The sequence below is a fragment of the Branchiostoma lanceolatum genome, chromosome 17, assembly GCF_035083965.1.
Source record: "Branchiostoma lanceolatum isolate klBraLanc5 chromosome 17, klBraLanc5.hap2, whole genome shotgun sequence".
NCBI classification, from domain to species: Eukaryota; Metazoa; Chordata; class Leptocardii; order Amphioxiformes; family Branchiostomatidae; genus Branchiostoma; species Branchiostoma lanceolatum.
In genome coordinates, this window is record NC_089738.1 from 12,099,700 (window position 1) to 12,112,620 (window position 12,921).

Genomic DNA, 12,921 nt, shown 5'->3' on the forward strand with positions numbered 1-12,921 from the left:
TTTGATGTCAGTCTTCAAGTCGGCAGTACTAAATCGATAAATTGATGATGGTACTGCAGCCTTGAACTGTCCATCAGAACCCCAAGATGTCAGTGACGGGGGTGATTATAAAACAGATTTCACTGTTGCGAACGTGTGACTATATACTCGACAAAATCAACAACTGGTACGCTTTCATGACAGAAACTAGAAGTTGTGGGGAGTATCTCTACAATGTACAACTTTATGCTACCTATACACCCCTATTTAGAAGTTAGCTAGTCCAATTGGTCACGTGATATACAATGGCGCCTCCCAGGTGAAAATTTCGGGTTCGACAGACCTTTTCTTGAAACAGGTAAATTTTGTACTAAAACTGTACACGTAGAGAATAGATCTATCGTTCCATCGTAGAATATAAAGTATAGATCGCTTCGATGGAGAGATAACGTTCATTTGATGTAGCAGAAAGCTGTACGTGACCGATTTAGATCGAGTGTTTTTGAGGGAAAAATCGCCATACAGCGTCTTTCTGGGATCCTAGGAATTTGTGAAGGTGGTTTGAAACAATCTTTTCTTTGTGTTCGCAGCCGACTATTTTTGTCCCAGTTTGAATGGTTGGCAAGAAGATAGATTAATGTTGGAAGCACTATATGGTCGCACCTTTGCGCGCGATTGTATAGTAAGATTTGTGATCCTTGTGGCTTACTGTGTTGCCAAAAATATTTACGTGGGGAAAATTTTCCAACTTGACAAATTTTGACTCTATGTACTTCCTTGTCTTCCAGTCTAGAAAATACATCCAATGCAATTAATGGTAATGAAACTGACATTCAAATGGTTACCATTTGAGTTATTAGCATCATTTGAAATGACTACATTCTTTCTTTCTTGGCATCTATTTGAAACAAATAAACATGATTTGTTGACAATAGAATATGCAAATACCTTTGTGGTATTCGGCTTCATTCTTATAATATGGCTTCATCATCATCATAGTTCGTCCGGATTTACTCCGGTGAGATACAGTCAATAAAGTTTTTCCAATAATTGTTGTTGTTGTTGTTGTCCTTGTTTAACGTCTATTACTTCGTTAGACATGGTCTCTAGGTGCTGTGCTGGTCGCTAGGTTTCAGTTCTTGTTGATTTCTCGCTAGGTTTTTAGCACTTGGTGACTTGAGGTAGCGTGTTGCTGGATGTGTTTCAGTTGAGCACTTCGAATCTGCGAGTGCTCTCGATGTACTGGGAGAATGTTCTGTACATCTGTGTGTTGATAACGTCAGTGAGGTCTTCTCTCATTCCAGCTAGAGTGACGATGTCCGTGTGTCTGTTCTCCGCTGGCGTGCCGTAGGTCTCGTATATGCTTTCGATCTCCTGCAGCATTTGGTGTCTTTCCCTTTCATAGCGGGCGCAGTGGTACAGGAAGTGGTTGGTAGTCTCCGGGGCGTCGCAGTTAGGGCAGTTTGGAGACGTCTCAGGGTTCTTCCAGTTTTGGTAGGCATTGAGTTTTGTGTGGCCACTGACTATTCGGTTGATGTTGATTTGTGTGCGTCTCTTTCCAAGTGCTTTTCCTTTCTTCTTCATGTTAATAATATGGCTTACTCCAATGAAAAACGTCCAAGACTAACAAAATGCCTTTTGAATATTAGACAGTTTTTATCAGATTCTTTCAGAGCAACTACTAGTATCTTTTCTTGTTTTTGGCAACACCCCGGGATGGAGACTCCTGTAAAAAATTTGGTTTCTTTTTCCCAGGAAGTCGGTGACACACAGACTTGCTGTGCGCGTGATTGACCCATTCCGGTGCGACGGTGTGCCATGTCCGGGCGAGTCAAGCGGAAGGTCACCGTGGACAGTTCCAAGATCGTGGCCGAGTCAGGAGCGTCCTCGTCAAGTTTGCAGTCCCAGTCGCAATCCCAGCAGCCCGAGCAGCCCAGTGGAAGAAGGCCCAGCGTGTTTGAGCGGTTAGGACCGGGCGCAGCTCGAAGAGATGTTAGTGTTTGTCGATTTTTTTTAATAAGACGTAAAATTTTGAATGAAAACTCTTATACTTATAGGAAGATGAAACCAAAATGCCTTTTTTCAGACAAAGTGATATAAAAAGACACACCAAACCTACATGTAGGTTTCCTTTATGTTGACACCATGCATGATTCATAAATATCTACACAAATTGTTCTGAACCAGATTTTTTTAAATATATACCATTAGACAAGTTAAGGAGCATTGTCAATAAAGATTCAAACTTTGCTGAAATGTTTCGCTGTAACTAGTTAAAACTACGTAACACATTTTTGGTAAACTTACAGAGGTCAGGAGAGCGTAGTAGCGACCCTTGCAAGTACTGGGTGCAGGACGGGCAATGTCCGTTTGGTAACACGTGTCGTTTCGTGCATCCCACCGCCCAGAGCCCCAGTGGGAGAACCCGCAGTTACAGAGGATCTTACAGAGACAGGTGGGTGTTCTCAGCTGTGTGTGGTTCTGTGGTACTTTATCATGATGCTGGATTACTTGGTTAGGGGTAGATCCCTGCAATTTTTAGTCCTGGCAGACAGGCTTTTTAGCTAGGATTTATAGACATTTTTTTCTTGGGGGGGGGGGGGAAGTGACCAGTCACCAGACTTCCCCAATGGGCTCTTTTAATTAACAATTAGCTGGTAGCGTTGCTTGCCAATCAGTGTTCATGCTGTCTCAGTGTCTGGTATGATGAAAAACAACAGTGGCAGAGTGTGTGTGTGTGGAAGGGGGGGACACATGTGTATGTGATTACCAGGGAAACAGGGCATCCTTTGGGTGTCCTCAGCTAAAGGAGGGCGTCTAATTTCTTTGTTTTCTTAGTGTGGGGTGTCCAAAAGACGCCCTGCTAGCTAACAGCCTGCTGGCAGGTGCTGCTGTTGTTCAGGGTGGCCAATCTAAGCTTGCAATTAATGCAAATAAAAAGACACATGTTTTTTTGTACTGATGGTTTGCTGTTCCACAGAGGTGACGACGTAGAGGACCTCAGGACCAAGATGAGGAATAAGCGAGGTTCAGGAGGAGCCTCGGAGAGCGGCAGCTCCAGAGAGACACGCAGCAGTCGTAAGGACGGCTCACAGTCACCCAAGGTCTGTCCAGAAATTAGGAAAACATTTCATCATTGTTAAACAATCTCCATGCAAAGAGATGCTGGTGGCATAAACAAACTTCAGCAATGTTGACACTAGTTGTAAAGAATGAGAAAGAATTGCTTGTTAGAGCTCACATTGAGTCAGGCACAATGACATTCTCTGGTGGTATTTTGCCTTCGGACGCATTTGAAATATTTTCATTGCGTAGATGCCAACTATTCGTTAACATTATCCTAAATTATATATGCCTTCTTTGCACCTGTTAATCAATGGCCCACTTACTGTGTTTCATGGTTTGACTTTGTCCCCATGTGTAAGACATTTATCTATAAGCTCAAATCGTCACATTTCTATTGTAGATGCTAAATGTGCAATGAGAGTATTTGTTTTTCTCTGCAGCAGAAACCAGAGTCGTCTGGCGAGCGAAGTCGCTCAAGGTCGAAAAAGGGCGTAGACCTGGAGGGCCGTCTGAAAGCGAAGAACATCAGCCCGGTGGTGATCGCGGGACCGCGCAGCCCCGAGAGCGATGCAGAGCAGTCGGGGGGTGAGGAGAGGGGGGTAGATTGGGACAGACCACTGGAGGATGATGGTTAGTGGGGTACATGCAATATGCTCACTAGCGGTAGGGGGAGTCCTTTAGAAGGGACTTTGTTACCTGTCAGTCTTGTAAGGTAGATTTTGAGCATGTTATAAAACCCTTTGTTTCGTGTCATTCCAATGAATACAATACAGTTGGAATCAAGGTAAAATAACCAACTCAGAAAACCCGCATTTTTTGACAGCTCCTCAGGGGCAGGGCCGATAGTACCTTGTTCTGATTGAGTTGTAAACATATCGTTTTGTGTTGTTTCCCCTCAGTCTGGGACGACCTGGATTACGAACATGAGCTGACGCTGGAGATGCGGCGCCAGCGGCTGCAGCGAGAGTTGGAACTGATGGAACAACGGGAGCGCGAGCAACGCGAACGCGAAGAGATCATCATCCAGAAGAAGGTAGGAAAGGTTTGTATAATCATGACTTAATCATAGTTAGAGTGCTTATACCGCCAATGACGCTGAAATACAACAGTTCCCGATTACACATAACAGCAAAATTATGATCCTATGTAATAACAATGATTATATCCATGGCTTGCTTCTCAAAAGAAGGTTTTTTCAAGTCGTGATGTACAACTCCAAACCGGCTGCCGTGTTAAGTGTGATATCATTGCCAGAATTTAATTGGATTAGCTGGCAGCTGAAATCAAGAACTGAAAGTATAATCTTTAATGCTTGATGTTCCCTAACATCATAAGTGTGTACAAATGTCTTTGTTCATTGCATAATGCTTATCATGGTTGAATATTGTCAGGAAATGTTGCATTACAGTGTCATTTGTGGCATAAGATTCAGAACTTTAAGAATGTGAAATTGGACAATGTCAGAGGACAGAAGCAAATGAACTTTTTTAGTGATTGCATTTCAGAATTTCAAAACTTTATCAGGGTTCAAAGTATCCACTTGGAATTTGCAGAAACTTTTCTCAGATTACTTTTTTGATACTGACTGGTGGTTTCACTCTCCAGGTCTCTCCAGTGCGAGAGAGCTCCTCTTCCTCATCTGCAGAAGAAGTGCCAAAGAAGAAAAGCAAGAAGGGACCTAAAACTCCTCCTATAGCAGAGGAGAAGCGCAAGTATGTGCACAAAACTTCTTCTGTACAATCTTTCAGTTTCTTCACACCTTGAGTGCTACCTTTAAGAGATAGTGGGTGAGAAACTACATCTTAAATCATCCAAAATGGAGATCATTATCTCAAGTCCTCGAAGTCTTTAGCCATTCTACACAGAGCCTTGCCCTTGGCTTATTCAATATACCATGGGGAGGCTCTGCTAAACCGGGCTGAGGATTCCACTTTAAAAAAATTTGTGGGCATGGCCTGTAACCAACTGTCAGAAAATTGTTGTTTTTCGGTAAAGCAAATTCTCTGATTTGCTGACAGCTGGTTACAGACCACGCTCACAAAGGTGGAAACCTCAGCCCGGTTTAGCAGAGCTTTCCCAAGGTATATTGTATGGGCTGCGGTCAAGGCTCTGCATAAAGACTTAGTCTTTAGCAAACTTTAATACTTAGAGCTGTTTCCCCTTATGCCATGGACTCCCCATAGTCAAGGATCAAAATCAGTGTTCTTCAAGAGATATCATTCCCCACTCTGCATCCTGTGTTATTCAGAGGCCCAAAGACTCCTCCGGAGAAGAGTCCAGCTAGGAAGAAGAGAGGCCCTCGGACCCCGACCCCACCACCGCCTCCCCCACCCCCCGCAGTGCCCTTGGAACGGGCAACGTCTCGTGAAAAGGCGCGGGAGAAAAAGGAAGGCAAGAAGAAGAAAAAGTGAGTGTAAAAAACAACAACTTTAATCTGGTAAAATTGTAGCTGTGAATTTGTTTCTACTAGTATCAGAAGGAATTGCAATTTGCTGGCAGTATGGTTTCAAATTAGGCTGCCATTTGAGTATAACATTTGAATAAAAAGTCAGCGATAGTCAATAATTCTTGTTATTAACCTTCGTGTACCTCACCACTTCATTTCAGGGAAAAGGCTAGCAAGAGTGTGCCAGAGGAAAAAACAGTCGAGCGTGAAAGCAAGAAAGAGCATTCCCCTCCGCCGCCAAGTCCAGAGACAAAGGCCTCCCCTGCCCCCAGGACTTCCCGCAGATCATACTCCCCTCCCCCACAAAAACGAAGAACTCTGTCCCCACCCTCCAAGAAGCAGAGTCCATCTCCAAAGCCAAGGAGTCCGTCTCCAGTGAAAAGTCGGCGTCAATCCCCACCCTCCAGACGCAGGTCTCTAACCCCGGCGAAGAAGCGCCGCAGTCCCTCGCCAAAACAGCGGCGCAGAACTCCGTCTCCCCCGCCGAGACGTAATCGGTCTCCTTCGCCACCCGCACGCCGAAGGTCCCCCTCCCCGCCCAAGAGAGGGCGATCCCCACCCCCAAGACGGAGAGTGACCCCATCTCCTCCCCAGAGGCGCAGATCCCCGTCCCCTCCCCGGCGGCACTCCCCCTCTCCCCAAAGACGTCGATCTCCATCCCCCCCACCCAGAAGACGACAACAATCCCCTCCCCCTAAGAGACGTTCCCCCTCCCCACCCCAGAAGAGGCGATCGGTATCGCCGCCACAGAGACGACGTTCACCACCGCCGTCCAGACGTCGCTCGCCCTCCCCCCCAGTTCAGCGCAGGAAGTCGCTGTCTCCTCCACAGTGGAAAGGCCGCGGATCACCCCCTCCCAGGGGACGAGCCTCCTCCCCTCCCAGGCTTAGAGATTCACCCCTACCCAGGCAGAGGTCTCGCTCACCAGATAGGCAGTCTGGATCACAGAGATATGACGGTAAAAGTACTGTATCCAACCTAGAGAGAACACACACATTCGGTTTTATTTTCTTGAGATACATGTATTCTGAAATTGAAACTTTGCTTGGTCTTATTCTTGTTATATGGCATTGTACTGTCAACTGTATATTATGTAATTTAGGATTGATAAATTCTTTTTAGATAGACAAAAGAACCAAATGTTCAATTGAAATTTGCCAGTTCTTTTATTACTAATATTAGACGGGTCGAGATTTCAATAATTTATATTTGTTCATTGGCATGTGTCACAATCCTGTTTATTTGGTGAATCTGAAATTTGGTTGTCATGACTGAAAATCCAACCTCTGGCAACTCTACTTTTGAACCACCTCCAGATCGTAGAGGACAAGACGCCAGTGTTTATGCTGACGACAGAAGCCGAGACAGAGGCTTTGAGAGAGGTAAAGCATTTTTTTGCATTTAGGAAATAAGCACCATTCATACTGGTTATTGTATATAAGTGTACTTGTCTTTTTATAAATTAGAGTGAGATAAAAGATGAAAAGCTGAAGGTTTAGGTGTGTCAAATTAAAACTATAGATTAATATATGAAATGTAGAACACTTACAGGAGGATTTGTGAAGTGTCTTTCCCAAGAAAAAAGTCATCAAATCTTGATGAATGTTTTTTGCAGATGCAGGCAGAAGGCCTGGTGGCTACAAAGATGCCCTGACAGACAGGGAGAGGGAGGATGACAGGGACCGCCCGTCCTTGAGCAGGTACAGCGAGGGGGACTTTGGTGGCAGGTATGACAGGCGTGTCGCTGCTCGGCCTGACTTTGAGCATGGCAGGGCTGGCGTGCACGGCTTTGGCGAAAGGGATGCACGCGGTGGGGAACGAGAGGCTTATGGGGAAGCTCGCAAGGATTGGGAGGCGAGGGAGCGGGGCAGCTCTGCACGGCATGAGGACAATAAGGACAGGTGTGGTGTGGTGTGCTTCTAATGCATGTTAACGTTCTCTCCGGTGTGCTCATTATATGTTTGTACTTTACAGCTGTTTTTAGACATTCCTGCACATATGTCTGCCTGATGTAGTCACATAGATTTAGCAAAGTTTTGCTTATCATACAGAAAAGTATGTTAAATCTTTAGATTTTCTGCCTTGAAGGTTTCAGGCCATCAAACATTAAAGAATTGAAATGAATATCTCAATACATTCTAGAATGCCCCTTCTGTCAGTAATTGAGTGCCTCACTTTTAGGCACAGACCTGTGTTCTCCAGAAGATGCTAAAACTTAAGGCCTACCATTGTCTAATGTTGAGAGATACTGATAAGACATCAAATTGCTGTTGTGACTGTTTTACTGTTATTGTTTGACAGAAGGAAGGCTAAAGATGAAAGTCGATCGTCGTCGCCACGTTCCGTATCCCGTAAGAGGAAGCGCTCCTCCTCCAGCAGTGATGAAGATAGCCGTGACAGTGGCAAAGGCCCTGAGCCCAAGCTAGCCAGTAAAGTGGCCATGGTGTCAAAGACTAGCACTCCTCCGCGGGAAAGCAGGCGCTCGCGCTACGAGGAGACCAAGAGATCCCCCATCCACGACAGAGCGCGGGAAAGAAGCGGTTCTAGGGTGGAAAGGGATTCGCACAAGGCAGCGAGAGACGTGGACCGAGGCAGCACCCAGTCTCGGAAATCCTCCGAACCTTCGCGGTCGGGTTCGTCAGAACGTGCCGGGAGCGTGGACTCGGGAAAGAAAAAGGGGAAACCTCCCAAGAAGAAGAAAAGGGTGGAACAGCTTGGCGGGAAAGCTGTGGAAGAACCTTTAAGGAGAGGGAGAGAAGAGCATTCTGGGAGGACTAAGGACGACCGTGCCGGGAGAACTAAAGACGAGCATGCTGGGAGAATGAGAGAGGAGCATGCTGGGAGGCTTAGAGAGGAGTATTCTGGGAAGAGTCGAGATGAACAACCTGCAAGAGGTAGAGAAGAAATTTCTGGAAGAGGAAAGGAAGAATATTCTGGAAGGATAAGAGAGGAACATCTTGGAAGGACTAGAGATGAACCCTCTGGAAGGACAAGGGAGGAAACCCTTTCTAGGACACGGGAGGAGTACCCTGGAAGATCTAGAGATGACTTCATTGGAAAACAACCAAAAGAAGAGGAACCAGAGGAAAGGAAGGAAAAGGGGAGAGCTGGAAAGAGATCTCGCTCAGATAGCGAGGACTCCAGGAAACCAGATACCCCCAAGGCAAAGAAGAAAAAGGTGGGGAAAAAGAGGAGGAAAGTGTCCAAAGGGGAGTCTGACATATCTGACCAAGAGACTCCAAAGGTCTCGTCCAGGGAAAAGTCTGACAGTTGGTCCGATGAAGGAAAGCACAGCAAAGGCAGTGCTGGAAGAGGACATGCAGAGGAGAAGCCTGCAATGCCAATGGAGGATGTGTTCTCAGACTGGAGTGATGATGACGATGATGACATGTTTAGAGAGCCAGGGCCTGGGCATAGGAGCCCACCAGATCCCAGGAAAGACCCGTACAGACCGGTTGAGCCACCTGTGGAGCCACCCTATGACGACTACAGGAGACGCCCTGACCCTGACAGGGGACGTGGCCTGGAACGGGACAGGGATCTTGACAGGGACAGAGATGGAAGACTCTTTGACTTACCACGGGATGACCGCTATCCCCCTCACGAGAGACCAGATCGATTTGTTCCCGAATGGGACCGCAGAAGGGATGACCGTTTCCCCAGCAGAGATGCCCCCGAGGCATTCCTGGGCCACGGCAGGGGCTGGGATCCTCGGTTTCCCCGGGACGATCGGTTCGTGGACCATCGTGAAAGAGACGACAGATTCGCGGATCGTTATGCTCCAGGCAGAGATGACAGGTGGCTTCCTCCGGATATTGACAGGGATCGGGACAGATTCCCGGATCGTGATGGCCGGTTCCCACCCTACTGGGACAGGGAGAGGGATGCACGCTTCTCCCCCTGGGAAAGGGCACGAGACGACCGTAGGGACATGCTGGAGCCGGATAGAGGACCTTGGGGCAGAAGGGATCGCAGTGATCCCACCCTCGAGAGAGACATGCGTGATGTCAGGAACTTGCGGGCTGACAGAGATTTGCGTGATGCACGCTCAGACCGCGACATCCGAGCTGAGCGTGATCTCCGTCCAGAAAGGGACATGCGTGGAGATGTACGACCAGACATCGACATAAGATCTGACAGAGACTTCCCTCCTGAAGCTCTAGAAAGAGAGGTAAGGGGTCGTCAGGAATCACGAGAGAGACCCCGGCAGCGCTCGTATGAGAGGCTGCGCCGTAGTCGTAGTGGAAGCCACGACAGCCGCTCCAGCAAACTGTCTGAAAAACGAAGCCGCAGGGGGCGCAGTCCCGAGCGTAAGCAGCGCCCACGCTCTTTGGACAGGGAGAGAAAGAAACAACAAAGCAGTGACGACAAAAGCGCTGCAACACAAGACACTCGCCCCGAGGAACAAGCACGCACCAAAACCCCAGAGCCAAAGCCAACTGACAAAGAGGAGGAGAAAGGAGCGCCCGAAACCAAAGCAGAGGAGCCGGTAGAACAAGTGCAGCAGAAGTACGAAGAAGTGTCGTCTGTTGACTCATCCGTTCTCACGGAAGAAAAACCTTCCAGTGAGACCAACGGCGCCGCAGCTGAACTGCTGGAGGAGAAACCACCCTCTGCCGAACCAGAGGTGACCAACACCCAGGCTGAGGAGGACGTCTATGAACCTATCAGCGATGATGAGCTGGACGCCATGATGGACGAGGAAGCCATGAAGGAGGCTGACCAGACCGACACCAAGGACGAGGATAAACGTGGTAAACAGATCTGTCTCATTCACGCTCATTAGTTGCTCTTCTCTTTCTGTTTCTCATTCATTCATTTTGTTTTACTAGTAGAGTTACACTCAGATTCCTTGACCTGTTTTTCAGGTGTTCTTAGATACATGTATGCAGATGTGTTACAAAATATAAGACTACAAGAAAATAGCAAGCTAAAACTCTCTTGATACCAGTTCTGATGATAACACAGTTCATTTTTAAAAGCCGGTTTCTGATACCTTTTTTTTGTTTTTTCGCTACACAGTAATTCCACCACTCTGATTATTGTATGACACAATTAGACAAGGTATGTTCAGGATATTTTAGAGAAAAACATAATCGGCGGAGTAAGACCACAACTTCTGCAAAGGACTTTCAGGAGTTTCAAACATTTCAGACAATATAGTGTAGGTGTATGAGATTATTTAGATACAAATTCAGTTTGAGGTTATTCTAGAACTGCAAGTTTTATTTGTTACAGTATTTTTTTTCCCACTGGAATTCCTAAAACTGATATGTTATGCGGCTATGCCAATATAAAACAATGTAATATCTAAGTTCTAGTTCTACTGTAATCAAGAATCCCAATATTTTGTGTCCCCCAGAAGCGGCAGATGTGATTGAGGTGGACTGGGCCAGTCTCATGCAGGTCAACAAACCAAAGGAACCCAAAGAGCCAGGCGCCATTCTGAAGAAGTTCAAGCCGGGCCACGTGCTGGCTCGCATCGGGATCTCCCCTACTCTTGCTGGAGAAAAACTCATGGCTCGAGTCAAGGAGGCTTGCCGGGCGGCGGCAGAAGAGGAGGTCAAGGAAAAAGGTCAGGATTTTTCAGAATGGTTTTTGTAAAATTTGATAGCCCATAGCACTGCCTACCTCCGTCAAAAGGTGGAAATGTAAATATTATAGTGTGATTTAGACTATGCCAGTGAATCATCAGTAGGAAAATATTACAATACTGTATAAACCTTAAGTATTTTCTACTGGACATAATGCACAGATTAAAAAATCTGTTTTTCATCAGTATTTATGTCTTTTTATTTTGCTCCCAGGAGAGGCTGCAAGACCCCCCAGCCCGATCTTTGACCACCCGATCGGAGCGTTCAACTTTGCCGCCATGAGAAGGCGCCGACAACGTAAGAACCTGCTGAGTGATGTGGGGCCTTGCCGCCGTGCACTCTGTGCCAGAAGGGACCTCGAGATTAGAAAGCAGCTCAAGAAAGGAGACAAGGTGAGAAGTTGGTTTTCAGTATGTTTAATGTTTAACATAATTCCACCAGGTTGCATATATTTGCCACCTTGAAAAATTTGCATCTAAAGCGATCACCAATGCAATGTCCCCCAGTATAATACACTCCTGTATATCTAAACTGTGTATACCTGGGAGATGCTGCACTAGAGATCTCTCAAATACGCTGTATTTCAAAGTGGAGTATTATGTTGTTTACAAACACATGTTTGTAACAAGTGTGATAAGTATATTTGAACTTGAGTTTAGCAGGAATATGGTGTAATGATATTAAAGATCAGGTAGTATGAATATGATTTGTAGGATTAATATTTATGTATGTATGTATGATATTTAAGACACTTTTTATTTCACTCCCAGGTTGCTCCTCCGGTTCCGTACTCCACTGGTGTGGTAGACAACGAGCTGTACAAACTGAGCGTTCAGCTGTTCCGTCGAGGCACCCGAAACAGCACAACGTCGGACAGCACCGAGGAGAAACCAGTCCAGTCGCCTGTCGTTTCCTGCCCCTCGTAAAATCACCATCGCAAACGAAACAAAAAAAGACGAAAGTTGCAAAGTGTTCAACTTGGAGGCCAGCACGTCCTTGCCCCTTTTGAAACATTCTGGGAAGATCGTAGATTTCAAAAGTACTTGAAAGTTATGGAACTGCCATTTAATGTCAAGGCTCTCATAATTGATAAGTAATGACATGGTGAAGAGAGGTAGCAATGCTTGGACAAGAAACTTACAAAGCAGAACATTATTGCCTACCCATGGATGTGGAGTAGATCTTCAGTGTGTTGATTAATTTTCTTTTTTTAATATTTCAATGAGAAATAATCTCATTATGATTTACAGAGTCGAGATACAGGAGAACAATATGGCTAAAGACAACCACCGCAATGCAGTAAATATCATCAGAACTTTGTCCTTTTTTTCCCAGTATTAAAAAATGTAGACCTAAAATTGTGTGGCATTCTTTTATACTCCCTATGGTAGTCTTATTGCCGTAGGTTGAAACAACTTCAAGAGATGATAATACTGAAATACCTCACATATTGGAGATACATACAGGGATTGGACCTTTGAGTTCAGTAAGAGAAATGAGGAAAACAAACGTGGAAGGGAAGGGAAACCATGGGTTGTTGAGGCAGATAAAAGTCTGTGTTATTCATTTTTAAATATTTTAGGAACAACCTGTGGTATGTCCCATAGTGTAACAGACCATGGAGCAAGAGAACATAGCTTTCACAAGACAGTTGAACACTGTAGAGGCCTGAACACTATATTTTATACTTAATTGGATTGTGTGTAACACTTCACTTACAATATGACCTACAATATAGTAAAACCACCAAGCGTTCAGGACGGTATGTGCAGCACATTTCCCAACATTCACACACACATACGAACACCTATTTGGCTGCCTTGTTTTCCTGAGTGC

General features: G+C 45.8%; 1 protein-coding gene across 12 annotated transcripts; it reads left to right on the forward strand.

Moving 5' to 3' along the window:
* Nucleotides 1-237: 237 nt before the first annotated feature.
* LOC136423260 (zinc finger CCCH domain-containing protein 13-like) lies at nucleotides 238-12,443 on the forward strand. 12 transcript variants are annotated; one of them, XM_066411369.1, is made up of 15 exons: nucleotides 238-337; nucleotides 1,735-1,971; nucleotides 2,289-2,434; nucleotides 2,960-3,083; nucleotides 3,486-3,675; nucleotides 3,945-4,087; nucleotides 4,651-4,757; nucleotides 5,294-5,452; nucleotides 5,653-6,455; nucleotides 6,808-6,873; nucleotides 7,107-7,392; nucleotides 7,793-10,245; nucleotides 10,854-11,066; nucleotides 11,299-11,477; nucleotides 11,856-12,443. In XM_066411369.1, exons 2-15 carry the CDS (start codon nucleotides 1,798-1,800, stop codon nucleotides 12,009-12,011), a joined length of 5,199 nt encoding a protein of 1,732 aa, XP_066267466.1. In that variant the 5' UTR covers nucleotides 238-337; nucleotides 1,735-1,797; the 3' UTR covers nucleotides 12,012-12,443. The 12 variants fall into 12 exon arrangements, with proteins under 12 accessions (XP_066267466.1, XP_066267470.1, XP_066267475.1 ...); XM_066411373.1 differs by having other exon boundaries at nucleotides 7,796-10,245; XM_066411378.1 differs by having other exon boundaries at nucleotides 7,107-7,218.
* Nucleotides 12,444-12,921: the final 478 nt, after the last annotated feature.

What these genes read in the sequence shown, in the direction of transcription:
- LOC136423260 (XM_066411369.1), top strand. Translation starts at nt 1,798, where the DNA reads ATGTCCGGGCGAGTCAAGCGGAAGGTCACCGTGGACAGTTCCAAGATC. An exon ending in ACAGAGATATGACGGTAAAA is followed by an intron (nt 6,456 to 6,807) that starts GTACTGTATCCA and finishes AACCACCTCCAG; the next exon opens with ATCGTAGAGGACAAGACGCC. An exon ending in CAAGGACGAGGATAAACGTG is followed by an intron (nt 10,246 to 10,853) that starts GTAAACAGATCT and finishes TGTGTCCCCCAG; the next exon opens with AAGCGGCAGATGTGATTGAG.